The sequence below is a fragment of the Halyomorpha halys genome, unplaced genomic scaffold (assembly GCF_000696795.3).
Source record: "Halyomorpha halys isolate HHAL.00 unplaced genomic scaffold, Hhal_1.1 Scaffold2487.1, whole genome shotgun sequence".
In the NCBI taxonomy this organism is placed as follows: Eukaryota; Metazoa; Arthropoda; class Insecta; order Hemiptera; family Pentatomidae; genus Halyomorpha; species Halyomorpha halys.
Genome location: NW_027113870.1, coordinates 1,446 through 19,587, shown reverse-complemented (window position 1 = coordinate 19,587; position 18,142 = coordinate 1,446). Strand labels below are relative to the sequence as shown.

Here is an 18,142-nt window from a genome sequence, read left to right as displayed (position 1 = left end):
TGGCCACTACACATAACTTTAATAAGTTACAAAGGAAATTTAACTAAACTAATCTTAATTAAATTACATTGCAATAAAAAAATAAATTTATACAGCATTTATTTTAAATGAAGAGAATATGAATGACTGTATCTTAATTATTTCCTCTAAACTCAAACCACTTTGAGGTGTATCACAGATAGGTAACTATTGTAAAGAAATTTGACTGTGTCATAAATGCAAAGAAAGGATTAACATTAATCACTTTCAATCCTCAGCCATCACTACATGTATAAACTGAATCTCAAAAAAATCTAGAACTTACTTTACAATGAAGCAAGGATAAAACATGAATATAAAAAAAAGAAGCCAAACAAAATTTCAATAATACTACTTGTTTCGGTGTTGTCTTTTGAATATAACTGAGTAATTACTTTTAAGAAATATCAGCTGATTTTAAGGTCATTAGAAAGGATGAATATGATCATCTTGTAACTATACACAGTATCAAAACAACAACCGAATCCTAGCTTAGGAAGGGGAGGTATTTTGATTATATGGAAAGATAATAATTCAACTTTGAAATGCTTAATGGCATTTAATAACATTAAAATCTATAAGGTGCTTGAAATTCACTTTAAAAGTCACTAAAAATTTACAAGAAATACAATATTAAAAACAGACAATTTTTTTTCTTTACATTATACAAAAGATTAATTAGATCTACTATATCTACACAGTATATACATTATGTACATAAAAATAAATAACTCCATTAAGCTTAAAATTAAATAAATTCGATCAGGAACATGATCGCAGAAGCAAACAAAATCAAATCGAATAAATATATAAATATTACTTTTTAAAATTTAATTCATCTCAAATAATTCTATTAAAGATATATTTACAATTTTGCACTCTGTACAAGGTCGTATATATATAACATGAAGAAATTTACTTTATATTTTTTTACTTAAAATATTCCTATTATCACAATATTATAGGTAGAAACTTAATTATAATAATTTGTAAAATCAGTACAGTTAAGGAACCTCTTAAAAATTATAAAATAAATAACTAAAACATTATAATAAAAATTGAATTGTACTCTTCTCTGTTTTAAAATCTATTATCTAAAACTATGAAAATAATTAACTATATGATGGTTGATCATTGCCAAGGTGGCCCCATAATCAGTTGAAATAAAATGATCTAAACAGAACAGCAGATTATGATTCTGAGTTAATAGGTTCTCGGGCGTGGTGAGTTTTTACATGTTTGTTGTGATTAGATTTGGTAGAGGAAGTTTTATTACAAATATGACAAGAATATGGTTTTATACCAGTGTGGACTCGTGAATGGTCGACTAAATAATAGCTACGATGAAAGGACTTACCACATTCATTACAGCTATATTTTTTAGCTTGTAAATGTTCCTTTTCATGCCTTTGCCAATTATGTTTCCTATTGAATTGTCGACCGCAATGATTACAAGTGAACGGTTTTGTTCCATAATGTGTTCTAAGATGGGCTTGTAGCTCTGAAAGTCTTACGAAAGCACCTTTGCACATAGAGCATTTAAAAGGTTTGGACATCCTGGAGGCATGAGTCCACCTATGAAAATGTAAGTTCCACTTAGTCTGAAAACGTTTTCCACAAACTATACACCCATATTGCCTTGGAGAACTATGTTGTAACATATGCAATTTTAGAGATTTTTCCATAAAAACCATATTGCAAACTGGGCAAGATACATTCTTTTTTTTAATATTTGATTCATTTTGTGGAATAAAGTGACTATCATGAGCTTTACGAATGTGTCGAGTCAAACTAGCAAGATGAACATACCTTTCACTACAATACATACATTGCTTCGGTTTAGATTCGTGTATTTCTTTGTGCCATTCCAACTTCTTTTTTGTGTTAAACGTTTCTCCACATTCACAAAAATAATCTTTGGATTTCTTTTTTACCTGTAAATGTGCATTGTTTTTATGCTGTTTAAGATTTGAATAGCGCTTAAACTTTTTATCACATAAATTACACTGGAGAGGTGCGAAACCAGTATGACCATTCATATGTTCTTTTAGTTTTTGATTGGTAACAAAAGTTTTAGAGCAAATTGTGCAGGCATACGGTTTTACAGGCATATGGATTTTTGCATGGATGTAGAGACTGCTCTTGGAATGAAACGTTTTACCACAAGTCCTACATTCCAAAGGGTGAACTTTTAATAAATGTTCTGCATAAAGTTCCTGGGTAACAAATTCCTGATTACAAACTGTACAGTGCCTAGAAACTCTTTTATGCTCAGTTCTCATATGGGCCTTAAGCTCTTTTTGGGATTGAAGTTGGAGTCCACATTTTAGACATACCACTTCTTTTTGAAATGCCTTGCTTTCTGAATTCTCAGTAGAACAGTGCAAAGTAACAATATGAACTCTCCTTTCCTTGGGGCAGGTGAACTCTTCATGACAATGGATGCATGGAAACTTCTTTTTTGTATCTTCCTGCTTATTGGTCCAAATTGGATCTGAAATGACTGAAGCCTGTAACAATGGTTCTGTATTATAACATGAATTTGGCACAGAAACAATATAAGTAACTGGGAAATAAATATTCACTGTATTTATTTTAAATTACTGAATTGCTAATACTTTAAATACTAAAATAATTAATAACTAAGGTTCATTCATTATAATCTTTTCTATAGAACATTTGAAGACCACAGGGGAAAATAGGACAATGTCCAATAAATTTGAGTAAGAGAAAACCAAAATTTAAGTAAGGTGACTCCCGAAAAAATCAGTTTTTGTCTTTAAAAGATGCCCTAAATACTAAACTAGTTGGAACAAAAAACTATTGCAGAATGGTCAGAATAGATATTTTAATGTGAACTTCATTGTTTTTGCCAATCTTTCAACCTGAACTCTAGAATCAGTGGAAAAAAGAGGACATAATTCTTAATTACCTTTAGTTATAAAAAAAATGCATTATGAATATTTTTGGCTTACTCATCCTATTAATGTAGTCAAGAAAAAGTAACATGCTCTTTTTACTTAGAAACCAAATAACAGGTACCTACACAAGTAAAATTACATTTATTTTTACTTTTAAAAAATGGAAGTTCTAGTTTTTGATAAAAGTATGTGTCTTCTTGCTTGAAGTTCTTCCAGTTTTTTTTTAATGAGTAAGTTAGTGATTTTCTGAAGTTATTCTTATGTCAAGATATTAGTCTATTTGAATAACTGTTAATTGAATTCACATATGGAATAGGAAAACCAACATTTTCTTCTATCTGTGTTTTATAAGCAATCTCGAAACTTTTCATTTTGCAACAAAAATCCAAGGCCTTATCTAAATCTAAGTGTTACCTCTTCAGGAAAGCTGTGCCTTGGATTTATTTTTTAAAATGAAAATTCTTGGTATAAATTATAAAAGATTATTTTTTAAAAAATGTTGGTTAATGCGTACGAGATCAAATGTAACACAATAGTTAAGAATATTTTATATTTTTTCTTTATTTTCGTTAATGGTTGAAACATGGAAGAATGAAACATTTAATTGGTCACTATTTTGAAGTAAAATGGTAGATGGTCGAGCTGTAAGGATAATCTTGCAGTGAGCTGGGACTGAGAAAACTGGCCCAGTAGTTCCAGAGAAATACTATGGATGATAGCCTATGAAATCTCTAATAAATCAAAATGAACTTAATGTAAAGTTTCAGTGAAAAATAGTTGATAATGTCATTAAAAAGATGACAAGAAATTCGTTTTGAACAAATTTAATCGATCAAAAACTTATGTAGAAATGGGCAAAAATCACAAATTATGGCCATTTAATTAATGGGCTTATAGTTATTGTATATATATTTTTTTAAAGTGGCTTTTGTTGGTTCTAGTATTAAAAAAAAATTTTATGTAGAAATTATAATAAATTTTGAAGTAAGCCACGAAAATATATGAACAGATTAGAAAAGGTTCTGGAACGATTTTTCAAAGTTTTATCATTCAAAAAGAGTGGCTCTACAACATTTTTAAAAACAAATAAATGTGAAGTTCAATTTAATACCTCAAAAATGAATATTTTTTCACTATTGCTTCAAGTTTACACCTACATTTATACTCCTATATTTCTCCTAATACCTCATGTACATCTATTATTAGTAAAAGGTGTACATTTGGCCCTAAAATTGTAAAAATGGGTCTAGAATCATATATGTATGGGCTGAAGTTTTTTTTTCTGGTGCAGTGTATGCACCACACAACTTTCACTTACCATCCTACATACATTCCCTAGTTGTTTATAAATTGGTGGGCTCATGTGGAAGTTCTCACTATTTTCGTGAAAAAAAAAAAAAAATTGAAAGATCAGAGAATGCAAACATTTTTGTTGACTGTTGATGCGAAAATTCATATTTTAGGGTTTCTGAAGGTGAAAATAAAGAATATAAATTTTGATCCAGCCAAGAATACATCAGTTAAACGATAACTAAGGAGTAATATAATCTTGGTTGTATGGAAGTCTTGGCTTTTTCAGTTTAAATCGGATATTTGTTTCATTTTCTCTGCTTCAGTTAATCAAAAAATTCTATGTTTTATTTTTTCTCCTTCGGTTAATCATAAACTTCTAAATTGTTTTGAATTTACCCATTGTTTATTATAGCTAACAATGACAACTGTCTATTTTTTCAAATTAACAAAATTAAAGGCATTTTGGAGGAATATTTTCTAAAAATCTGCATTTAAGCCCAGTCAAACTATTTCAATGAAGATAATACCTATCTGATAATAAAGACCATTCAATTGCCCATTGACATACCGAGTTTAATCAAAATCCTTAGAGCCATTTTTGAGAAAACACCGGATAAATGTGAAAAATCAATTCTATCAAGAGGCAGTTTCAGGCCAGTTGGTTTAATTGAAAAAGTAGCTATCAAACCCCAAGCATACAACTGCCTTAAATATGTAATTTCAGTGTCATAATATTCGTTTTTGAGCTAGACCTACCACAAACAGAGACACTACTTTGCAAAACTTGGTTATTTGGACTCTGGCGACCTCAAAACGTGTATTTCAGTTGAAAATTGCAATTATAATTTTTTCACGATCACCATTACTATATATTTCTTATGTAGGCAAATGAAAGTAAAAAATGGCTCATCCTGTACATTACACTCTTATACAACAAATCACTAATCATGAAATTTCAATACTATGGGTTATGTAATCAACAGAAATGATAAGCAAGCTACATTGTCATGAACTTGGCATTCTTATTTTATGTTATAGGCTTGTTATAATGCTTCTGAAAGACTTTAATGATTTATTATTTATTGATGTAATAAATGATTAATTTAAATAAGAAACCCTTACGTAATAATTTGCAGAATTTTTAAAATTAAATCTTTCAACCATCGCTATTTTTCAGGTTTTTCGGTAGATTTTCTAACTTATCTCTGACTTTTTCAGGATTAACAAAGTTCCCTAATAGCACTTGTCAGACACCCTTGAAACAAAACAGGATGTTTCACCTTCTCCGGAAAAGCGTCTTTTATTTTTCGATGTAGCAATTTCTGGAGGTTATCTTTGACAGGGAGAGAAGTTTTTTTTTTTTTTGCATATTTTATCTGATAGAAATGTAGTGTTTTCCCTCATCTATTTTTACCTGCCATTAACGCAATGTTGAAAACACGTAACATCACACTTTATCCCCCATGGTCTTCATTTAGAACAACGAATCTCTTTGGAATCAACTTTGTATCAAACCTATAATTAAAACAGAATTTTGTTATGGACATGGTTGTTTAAAGAAAAAAAAAATGAAGGATGCATACAACCTCTGGAAGCCAGACTGAGTTGACAGTTGTTCCAAGACTTTCTTGTCCAGAGAGTTCTCCCCTGGGAGGCATTTTCTCATCAGCAGCAATATTAAGACCAGAGCTACTCAATTCCGGATCGTTTTCTTCATCCAAATGTGTTTTTCCAACCTCTTCATCTTCGTAATCTAAAATATTGTCCTAAGTATATGAATATCAGTGTAAACATACAATTTACAACTATGAGACTATGCTTAATTGTAGACTGAAATAATAACCAAACAGTGACAGATCATAATGAGAATACATAAATAAGATATATAAGCTTGGTTTTTAATTAATAACTGAAAAAAAATGTATTTGAAGGCTTAGAAACAAACTATCAAGGCAGATAAGACACAGAAAACAGTTATTTATATTAAATTAAAAAAAATTATTTAGTATAAATAAACAAAATACAGCTTACAATTAAAAAATACCAAAGTTTACAAGATCACTACAGCACTGGTAACTGGGGGAACTAGAATGGCTAGTGGGCCTAGTGGTCCTATTAACCAACCCCTGGCCACTACCTAGTTGCTGCCGCGAAATAACCAAGGTGGGAATGTCAAGATTAATTTCTTGGGACCACTGAGAAATAAATATTAACTGCCCTAGGTGGAGGGAATTGAACCCACAACATTTTGAACCAGGTGTTCTGGGTCCTACCCACGCCATAACACGCACAGTTGTCACGTCTCTATCACTAAAGTAAATTAGAAACTAAAAATTAAATACTCCTACATGACTCAAAATAAGTTTTGAGACAATCTGAACAACCATAACCCTGATAATTGTAGAAGGTTCAAAAGGGGCAAAATAAGAGATCTTCATAAAATTATATAATCAAGTCATCAGTATCATTAATTGAACTTATTCCTAAAGCCTGCACATATAAATAGAGCCTATTAATACGGATAACCTATATGAAAAAATTGGATTAAGCGAGATTACTACAAAACAACAAGTTAAATTAAGAAACTATATTTATGAAGTTGTTCTAAGCTATCAGACCAGGAATCTGCAATCACAGAAAACAAGGAAGAGGAAACAGAAATAAGATGCACATACGCAGCATTTTGAGATTTGAGTATCTTCGATCCCATCATGTGCCAAAGAACAAAATGAATTGATTACATCATAAGGATGAAAGATTTCACGAGTCCAGCGACTAAGTTTACGTTGCTTTACTAATCAAAATCATCAAACACCTACTCCCTGATAAGTTCGAGAAGACCATGCCCATCATGCAAAATAACTAAATCTAATAGCTTTATCCACCAACATTTACTCTTTATTGCACAACAGAAAGCAGTTTCATTCTGAAGCTGTGATCTATTTCCCATTGTTTATGTTTTTCAGATATAATTTATTACTAAGCCTTGGTAAAAATTAGTTCCAAGGAATGTGCACTAAGTAGGAATTATGACCCATAAAAACTGTAGAAGAGAAAGGTTATCAACAAATCTTTCTCAAAGATATAATTTACTAAGGCATCATATCAGTTGCTAGTTATTATCAGAGGCTATTTACTTGTATGTCTCTTTACTCATTTGTATAAATTTTCAATTTAATAACACAGTTATCAATAAAAGTTTATTTTTTATTAAAGTAAAATACTATATCTAATGAAGGATTTATAAGACAAACCCAGAAGTGAAGAAACAAATTTTTACAAATGCCTTTACAATTAGTGCCAGAAAAGAATAGTTTTGATGATCCAAAATTTTAAAACAGTGACTATACATCTTAGGATAGCACTTCAGAAATCTCAAGTGAAAAGCAGAGCCAGTTCAAATTTTGCCTCAAAGGATTAATATTAATTTTTATTTTGAGGTGGACTCCTGAAATAAATTATAAATTCACTCTGGCAAAAATAGGTTTGTAACTTGTAGAATAACTCACTCTTACAGCCCAAGCCAATGAACAAAAGAGCATTAAATAATTAGTTGATATAATGTTCATATTTTAAGCAATTGATTGAGCAACTTCAAAATATCATTCAGATCAACAGGATTTAAAAAAAAAATTATTGATTAACTTCAAAATCTTATACACATCAACAGTATTTTGAAACAAAAAAAAATTTTCTTTTAAAAACATAATAAACTTCTCCAAAACATTTTTTAGAAAGTAAACCTAATTTGTGTTTTATAATATTAAGTGCCAGAATCTTACATAACTTTGTTTTAATTACTTTTTTTTTTTTATCAGTGACCTCAATAATTTAATTTTTTCTATTTATAACAATTATTATAAATAACAGTAATTAAAAGATTTTGAGATGTTTAGTATTAAAAATAAACAATTAAAAACCCAGATATACAACTGGTTTCTTTTTTAGCTAAGGATTTTTTTTTAAATGTACTATTAATATCGACAAACAAGTGATGATGGATAATTAAATCCAGTTCATTAATTACAGTGGATCACAAATCATTAGGTTAAAAGTAAATTAGCAATGTTTACAATTAAAATATTACAACTTAATGAATTTGTTTCAATATACAAATTTAAATGCAAATTGTAGGAGCATTTCTTACTATGGGAATTTAAATGTAACCATTAATATAAGAAGGTGGTCAGGGTGGCCGTAAAAAAAAGAACAAATAGTTTATAACTATTTTAAAATAGTTATAAACTATTAGTTCTTTTTTTGACTGCAACCCTCACCATCTTCTTATATTTAAATTTTTATTAACTTATATTAACTTTGGTTATATTGTATTGATAATTGAGAATATTGCTTTTGGTAATTAATGTTATCTGGATGATGATCACCAAGGAGCTAAAAAACTTATCAGACAATGCTTACTCAATAAACCTTCAAATGCATTACAAGCCAATAAATAAGTCAATAAGCCCTTCTCAACCAATAAAATTCATAATAAAACCTTAAAAAGGTTTTTAAGTATTAGTAGGCAGAATAATAAAATATTCACAAGTAAAATTGCAACGAGCCATGAAAAAGTTTCTACAGCAAGCAATGATAAAATAATTTTAGTTAGTAGGTAAGCATATATATGAACAACATTTATATAATATGAGAAGTTAATAACAAACATGATAGGAAATAGAATATTTTAAATTTATATTGATATTTTAAACAGAATATTTTATATAGATAAATTTAAACAGCATATTTTAAATTGTAAAATTGAAATTCAACTCTGGTACATTACCTCGATCATCAGGAATAATTACATTGTCACAATGTCCTTCTTCATCCTAGGAAAAAATAGAAAATAGAAAAAAGTTAAGTGCAATAGTATTTATAAAAAAGTAAATATGATTATAGTTTATTTAATACTGTAATATGTGTTGCAACAGAATGATGGCTCATGGGTGAAGCAGGATGACTTGTACTCGGCACATCACTCATCTCAATCATCTCATTGCTCTCCTTTATTTGACATTCTTCAGGAATAATTTTTTCTGGATTTTCATCCTCAATTTGTTCTCTATTATAGTCATCTTGATTTGAATAATTAACTAAAGTGGTTATAACACCAGATTCTTGTCCAGAAATATTCAATTGAACTGATTCAGACTGAGTAAATTCACTTGATCCCAATATTTGTTGGTTGGGATAGACAGGATACCCCATATAGGGGGCATGAATTATATTAGTGGTAACCTGTTGTCTACCCAAAAATATATGTTCTTCTGATACAACCTGATAAGGGTTAACAATAGCTGGAGGACTATAAGCATTAAATGGTCTTCCAGAAGTATATAATCTAACTAAAGCTTCAATAACTTGATCTTTTGGATGAGTATTTAAATGATTTTGCATGGACATTCCTTCCCGAAGAAAGAGTGTGCAAACAGGGCATGCTAGCAACTGCTGTTCCATTTTGACCTACACAACAGAATGATTATAATCACAACATAAATATTTAAACAGGTTTTCAATGATTCAGAAAGTTGAAACAACTTATTAATTAGGAATACTGATATAAATATCAATTAAATGAACATAGTTTAAAGCTTGTGCAGACAAAAAGAAGGAAAATATAATGATTTGAGAGCCCAAAGAAGGATAAAATGATAAGTAAAACATCAATATATGGATGTACTTACCAATATCAGATATGCCTTACACTAAACTGTTATGGGGCCACCTACTCACAATTAAACACGAAACAAATATTACAACTACCACCGACGAAAGTCACCGATTTCTTATTGAAATTCGTGAGTTTTCATTAATAAAAATTAAGCTAAGCTGAGCTACAGAAAATTCAATAACGTAGACTGAAGTCCTACAGGAAATTCTAGGAACTAAACCTCCTTTGTGGACAAACATTTTGTTGTTTTTAAGGAAATTTGTTTTCTGAATAACTTTAAATTACTTGGACAATAACTGGATAACACTGACATAATCATTAATCAATCGCCAGAGAAATTATTTATTGGTCAAATGATGAACTAAATACAATTCAAAACAAATAAAACCCTATTCTTGCATGACAATGGCGACTGATAGGTATGCTGTGGTCTGTCGAAAGTATCTCACTGCAGCAGTGCTGTTTCACTGTACGCCCGAAGGCCGTAGCTGGGGAGGTTTCAAGTCTACCCGAAAATGAATTTCGTAAGATTGATACCAAAACGGCCTGTACATTTAAAAATTTTATCCCCTTTTACTTCCTTAGTAATGGGACGTTGTAGTGACCAAATTTTAGATAATGATTCGAGTTTAGATGTTAGGTTGTTCTGTAGTAAACAAATATTATCTTTTAATAAACCTCATATTTCAGTTATTAAACGATTTAAGTATAAAAAGACAATTAAGGTATTATATTGCAGTTTTTAAATCAATAAAATTGAGAAGATCAAGAGGATTTATTTACATGATTTTTTACTATAGGAAGAAGAGTCTAAAGCAGAATTAAGTGATGATGATGATGATGATGAAGACTTTGGTGATTCTAAACTCATTGTAGGGCATGTATTGTCACTGAGAACAGATGCCATTTTAAAAACTGGATTGGGATTAGCTAGAAAGTAAATTTTTAAATTTTAATTTGCATCATTTTTTTTATACAATATAGCTAAGTGTTCTCAAGATATGCTTGATTTGAAGAATCAGATTTTATAGACTAAAATAACAAATTAACTATTCCCAATTAGTTGGTGCAGGCTACAGGTAGCAAGGTCTGAGTAGTAATAGCACCCAGACATGAGCAGGCTAAAATTAACATGGTTTTTAATCCCATGAGACCAAAAAAAATATACTGTGGTGGTAACATTTTCACTATGGTTAAAATATCTTTCAGATTGCAATTTATGAGCAATCTACCATAAGGATTCTAAACTCTGAGAACAGCTAGTAATCCAAATGGTGAGTTGCGTTCCAAAGCTTTTTCCACTTGGTAATCCTTTGAATATTAACCCTTAACTGGTATGGCCAGTATTTATTACATTCAGTTTGTCATGGAGTCACCAAATCAAAAAACCTGTATTAATGTTATTGAAAAATTTATCATTCTTCTCTCTATAGTTTATCAAAAACATTTAAATAAACAAACTTTTATACTTATAACCAGCTGAGTGACAGACAGAGGAAAAGGCTTTTTGGCAGGTGAACACAAACCGAACTTATTAAATAGTACATAATTGAAGTCCAATGGACTGCAGCACACCTGTCAAGGGTTAAAACCTTTTGTTATAGCAGGTTTTACAGGATTGAATATAAATTCCCTTCAGTGTTAGTTTTTATTTTTTATCCGGTTAGTTTTCTGTTTAGCATATAGATTACTGATCGTTAATGCTTTTTGTATTCAAAAACAATTGGATATATACTGGGAGGGAGTGCATTTTAAACAATATTATATTCTGAAGTTATCTTTGATGTGAGTGATAATACCAATTATATTTATTTAAAACTAGCTATGCCCTGGAGTTTCATCCATGTTAAATTTGGAATATACCTACCTCCTTCATATACATGATGAGTATGTACATATCCCAAAAAATATGACTCACCAAATAAAATCTAAAGATTATATAGAAAAAATAAACCACCAATAACGAAAAACTGACACTGACAAAATCATCTTTAGATAGTCTGAGTGAAAATAGTATTTTCTTAATTTGACTCAAACCTAAGGCATAAGAAGAATGATTAGGGCTCCATACGTGTAGAAGCTTTTCATTAAATGGTTTGTTATTTCTATGGGTTGTAGTGTGATACTGTATAGCCCAAAGCCTTTCTCAATAAACAGTTTATCTTGCACAAAAGGAATTTTTTTGAATCAGACTGGCAGATCTTGAGATTAATGTGTTCAAACAAACAAATGCTTTAGGTTTGTAATTTTAGCTTTAGATTTGTGCCGAGCATTTTTCAGGGCAGACATTCCTATCTACAAATTATAATTATTAGCAATCCGGACTTAAAAACTTTTCTTGAGAAATACACATGCCAAGTAATGCCAAGTGAAAAAAGCACTTTAAGAAAAAATATTTGAATATTATATACAAGGAGACTAACGGAAATTCGTAAAGCAATTTCTATCTAATCTAATAATCTATGTAAAAAAGACCAAATATTTAAAAATATGTAAAATAAAAATGGCTTCTTTTGGCTAGAAATTTCTTGAAACATCTTTAGTTAGTAAGGAATTGCAGATATCATGGTCAGGTAAAAATATGTGAAAACATAAAAATCCTATCCCTAGTTATTACAAACTATAAGTTACATGTGTTGTCAATTCATTTAATACAAAGCTCTGGTAGTTGCTTCTATTTTATTTTTTATTCAACTAGTAAGAAGCTGATGAAGCAGGAATCAACTAAAACAGAATTTTCCACATGTTGATGGGTTATTTTGAGCATCGATTTTTTAAAACATATAAGTATTTTTGAGTTTGTGGCATGTTAAAATTTATTTAAGTAGACTCCTATTTGAAAATAACAAGTGTTTCAGTTTTATTAATAGTGTAGGGTATATCACTTCCTAAAGTTCCTAAGTTTTGAAAAATTGCAATTTGAGAAAACCACATAAAAAAAAAATTATAAATAGGCTTATCCTCTCAATACCTGTCAAGTGAACAAGGTTTACTCCAGATCTCTCTACTCAGCACTTCAAAATGTTTTATTACAATAAGCTTCTGTAATATACCACTTTTTTTTTTTCAACCAAATTCAACTGGCATAAGCCACCACAACACTACCTGGACCCTGCACATCACCTTAAAATGCCAGAAGGCAATCCACAAAGAACCAGATATACATATACCTACCTGTATGTATATTCAATTACTTATTTCGTCAGGAGCATACGGAAAAATAATTCAACCAAGACTCCCATGGGAGTCCTATACTGCACATTTATATTTTATTTAATTTAGGCCTTATTCCAACGCTGAAACCGCCAGTAAAAATAATAATAATAAAAAAAGATTAAATATAGTCATTTAATCTATCTCTGATTCCTCGAAACTTGTGAGCGAAAAAATTGTGCTTCACTCTAGTCATCAGGAATTCAGAAAAATATTTTAAGTTTTCTACAAAACAATGGTTGAGACAATATGCCTCAAGAATAATGCATTGATTTTTTTATTATTTTTAAAATATTAAAATCTTTTTCATTTTTTTAAGATTTACGTGATATCACAGATTAAGTGATGATATGTTATATCTATTTATATGTTTTATTTTTTTTCCCTGAACAAGTATGAAATTTTAGATTGCCATTTAAATTAGTTATTTATTATATTAGTTAACAACAGATATAAAAATCACTATCTTAAGCAAAATATTTTACATTTCCGGTTCAAATAAAATATATTTTGCTGTTAAGATCGGTATTGGGTGCTCTATAAAAACAATTCATACCGGCTAACGTTGGGAAGTGGGCAGGGTAAAATATTTGATCAAAATCCGTTTTTTGGGGGTTTTTGAGGATACCACAAACGAATCAGACTTTCTTTTTCCCTAAGGAATTTTTTTTTTTTGGCCAACTTTACAGAAAGTGCAAATTGCAATAATGCAATTTACAATACTGTTTTGTTATTTTACATCCAAAAACAAATTGATTGGTATTACTCCACTATACCACTATAATAAGAGCACAGTATTGAAATAATTTAGACCTCTGATCTAGCAAATTGAGATAAAATATCTCTTTATGGATAAATAAAGTTGATATTCATTTATTAAATAAATCAAATGGTATCCTTTTTTAGTCTCAATACTCTTTATTATATATATTAATAGTCCAATGTTTCGGCCAAATCAGTCATCCTCAAGGACAATCTTCAAATATAAATTCTCACCTCACATAAAAAATTCAAAATGTTTTGCGGACTATTCTGCCCAGGTCATCAATTATAAGTCAAAAAACACCCTATTCTTTTCAAACTTCGATAATTTTTAAAACTTTTAATTTTCGATTAATCAACACCATCACTATCATATAAACAAAGTAATTTATTGTAAATTAATAATATAAGAAGATGTATATAACAAATGTAGAAGATGTAAAGAACAAATAGTTCTTTTTTTGACTGCAACCCTATATATATATATATATATATAAATTAATAATAAATTAGTTTGTTTATATAATAGTGATAGTGTTGATAAATCAAAAATTAAAAGTTTTAAAAATTATTGAAGTTTAATAAGAAATGGGTGTTTTGACTTATAATTGAAGACCTGGGCAGATTAGCCTGGAAAAGATTTTGAATTTTTGATGTGAGGTGAGAATTTATATTTGAGGATGGCCAAAACGTTGGACTATTGATATAATAAAGAGTGTTGAGGCTAAAAAAGGATACCATTTGATTTATTTGATAAATAAATACCAGTCTCAAGAAATTGAAAAAAAAAATATATTTTAAGTTGATATTCATGTTTCGTACAAAAAAAAAAACCTTAAATACAAATTTTCGTTGTAATTAAAATATAAACTTCTTTATAGAACATTTTTACCTTAAATTGTACTAACTTCAACATGACTTCACAAATCTACAAGGAACTTAAGAGGGATTTAGGACTCTAATGGACGAAATGACTTTCCTAAACAAATTAGAACCATAGATATTAAATAAAACGTTTCACAAGTTTTTCTTTATTTCCTCATATAAACGCATAAAATCGAAAAGATATAGGTTAGAGGTTAGAACTTGAGCATACTCAGCGGGGGGGAGGGGGAGCAGCTGTCCTCCCCTAAAACTGAAAAAAAGAAATATTAATTTAATAAAAAATTACTTTTTTGAATCAAATAATAATTGTGGTAACTAATAAAGTCCTGGGACAATTATATATATTTAAAAATTTTGGTTTCATTTCTTTTTCCCTGTAATATCACAACCTGATTTGACTATGGTTTGCTCCCCTGGTTGACTATGGCCTACAGATGCAGAGCAAAGGTAGCATACGACAATACTCACAATACTTTATTCTCGGTTCTTATAGGGCATTACCAAGACTTGTAAGCGTGTCTATTATTTTTCAACCTTGTATCACCGAAAAAAATTTCCATTGAAATCTGTGACCCACGTTCGTAGTAGCTTCATGAAATGACAAAATATTTCTCTTCACCTGACTGTTTTATCTTGCTTGACACAAATCTGACTGCTGTGCTTCAAATGTTTTACATAATAATTTGACTAATGAAAATATCCTTTTAAAATATATTAGTTTTTAGTGGAAAAATGTTTATATTTCCGATATAATAAGGTAGGTAGAAATGAGATTTAAGCGAAGGGGTAACCGAAATGGCCTTACTTTCTTTACTTTACCACGGACCAGTCTCGGAACATTGTAAAAGTTATGGTTACGTCTATCGAGTAACAAGTATGAGGGAAGCCAGTCTTCAGAACTCATGAGTGTTAGTAAAGAAAGGTGTTAAGTTTATTGAAGTAACAAATCCAAAAATACTAGTTGACTAAGTAGAACCTCAGGACGTCTGGAGACGTTCAAATAGTGAACTTATTAGGATTCATTCAGAAAGTTTTTGCGAATTAGTTTTATATATAATAAAAACAATAATTTGATATTTATATAGTACCAATTTTTAGAGACCTTTATTTATTTTTTAACGATACAATCCTATAGTGCTTAGACCATGCTTATAAGATATTACTTTCTCCTTTCTCGGGCAAGCTTTATCCATCTTCTAATTGTCATATTTTTCATTCATCATCTCAAGTGTGGTCCTCTTCTACCTTGTTGGCGTTTATAACTGATTCCCTAGTACTTGCTAAATGACCCTGCCATCTGGTTTCTGGTAGATCTGATACAGTTCCTCGTTAGCAGGAATCTTCTTCATTGCCCTTGTATAGACCCATCTTTAAGATATCCATTAATTATCTGGTCTTGGTCGAAATGTAGTGTTATGGCAGTAGTAGACGGTACTAAGCGGGTTTGTGTTTGCTGTCGCTAGAGCTCGCAACTGTTGGCCGCTACAAGATTGTATACCATCTAATTAATTTTCTTGGTGTATGAGAAAGATAGATTCTCATGCACGAAAATATGATTTAATAACTTCTAAAAAATGGACTATCCTTTTCATGATATTGCTCGAAATGAGTAGGCAAATAGTTTATGATGCGACCAAGAAAAGAGAAATGGGATAATTATTATCTAGATATCATGCATAGTCCTCTTGAGGACCAGAATATACTGACCACCGACAATTCTTTTTGACCTAAAATAGTTCGTAATTTTGAAATGACTAGTATCATTTAGTTCAATAATTCAGTATAATTATATCTATTAAAACCAAGAATTGTGAATATTAAAAATTACTCTATATTTTGGATTTAAGTTTGAAAAATAAAATCTTAAATTAGAAACCAAATAAAAACAATTAAATTAAATGGTAGATGGGCACCAAATACATTGAATTGACAGACAGTAATTGTCACATGCAAATCATAAAATTAAAGATTAGCCTACTTTCCTTTTGATCTCAGGTGCTATGAATAACAACAGCATTGGAGGTCCTGTTATAAGTGAAGCCATTGCACTTGGAAGTAGAACCAAAAGTCATGGATACCACCAACAAATATGCAAAATCTAAGACACTGACAATTGTAGCAAAGGCTGGAAAACGTTTATTACCTTGTATTTATATTTAGTTTACTACCTTCTCTTTATTTGCTAATAAAGAAAAGATTTGTTAGATTGAACAATACAGGAGTGAAAAACATAGACCCGACAATAGTTTTGATTGCTAATTTGACTGCTCAGGTTGGAAAGAGATACCACTAGATCACATATCATTTTTCTAAGAAACTTTCATTTAGTCTCATGAATTGATAGATAAGAAACAAATTACTATCAAGCTATTTTTGAAGGGCCCCAACAGTAAAAGGATTAAAATTTTATTGCAACTAGCTATCTATAATTCTGACATTTAACATGAATGTATTAGGGAACTGCAGACATCTCATTAATTTATAATTAATAAATAAATACCAATTTCTAATTAATCCTGTAGGACGAAAGATTAGTTTGCATACCATGCTATGCATCAGTATAATGCACTAATAAGCTTATTGTTCATGTATTATATTATTAGCTGTTGACCCTAATAAACTCTGTCAACTCTAATCATTTACTGTTAGTCATACAATAAATGATCTTCAGACTTTTTTAGCCAAGGTGGTCTCATTTTTGAAAAAATAATAAAATAAAATTGGAATTAAATAAATAAACATTAATTTTTTCTTTTTAAAAATGATGCCAACAAAATTATTGATAGCATCAGCTTACAGTGTTACTCAGCAATTTCTACTTAAAAACCTACATTTTGTGGCCTGTACTTTAATAACAATTGTTTATTTGCATGGGTTTCAAAATAGATAATGCTAATTAATATTTTTGGTTTTATAGCAAAATTGAAACTTATTTCTATGAAAGCAAAATTCGAGTGAATGGAAAAAAAATTCTCAAGAAAAGTCAAAAGGTAAGTGATTCAAATTGCTACTCAGTTATTAGTTAATTATACAGGCTATTTATTGTATGTTAAAAAACTAACAGTAACCACTATGCATATTGCGATCGGTAAAAAAAAAAAAAGAAATTAATAAAGTATTGAGAAGAAACTAAGTTCAGTAAAACAAAGCACTGACTTTGTGACTACTAAAATTTGAAAGATTGTTTAAGAACAAAATAAATCGGGTCCAATAAATTTTACTTCATCCTAAATTAAGATACATGTGACCTACATAATAATTGTCCAGTAAAAATAGTAAAATTAAGCTTTATTTAGTGTAAACTAATTTCTGTCAACATATTATTTTGTAAAAAAATTTGAAAAATCCCATGGTAAAGTTTACCACTTCTAGTGGG

At 29.7% G+C, this 18,142-nt stretch overlaps 2 protein-coding genes across 2 annotated transcripts; one reads left to right on the top strand and one right to left on the bottom strand.

Moving 5' to 3' along the window:
• Positions 1-604: 604 nt before the first annotated feature.
• Positions 605-10,057, bottom strand: LOC106691564 (oocyte zinc finger protein XlCOF6). The gene is made up of 5 exons (XM_014437385.3): positions 9,920-10,057; positions 9,147-9,698; positions 9,019-9,064; positions 5,819-5,985; positions 605-2,528 (listed from the first exon to the last, which is right to left on the bottom strand). Exons 2-5 carry the CDS (start codon positions 9,690-9,692, stop codon positions 1,209-1,211), a joined length of 2,079 nt encoding a protein of 692 aa, XP_014292871.1. The 5' UTR covers positions 9,693-9,698; positions 9,920-10,057; the 3' UTR covers positions 605-1,208.
• Positions 10,058-10,128: 71 nt separating this feature from the next.
• On the top strand, positions 10,129-17,807 carry LOC106691561 (mitochondrial transcription rescue factor 1). The gene is made up of 3 exons (XM_067051155.1): positions 10,129-10,631; positions 10,707-10,843; positions 17,684-17,807. The coding sequence occupies exons 1-3, from the start codon at positions 10,422-10,424 to the stop codon at positions 17,790-17,792; spliced, it is 456 nt and encodes a 151-aa protein (XP_066907256.1). The 5' UTR covers positions 10,129-10,421; the 3' UTR covers positions 17,793-17,807.
• Positions 17,808-18,142: the final 335 nt, after the last annotated feature.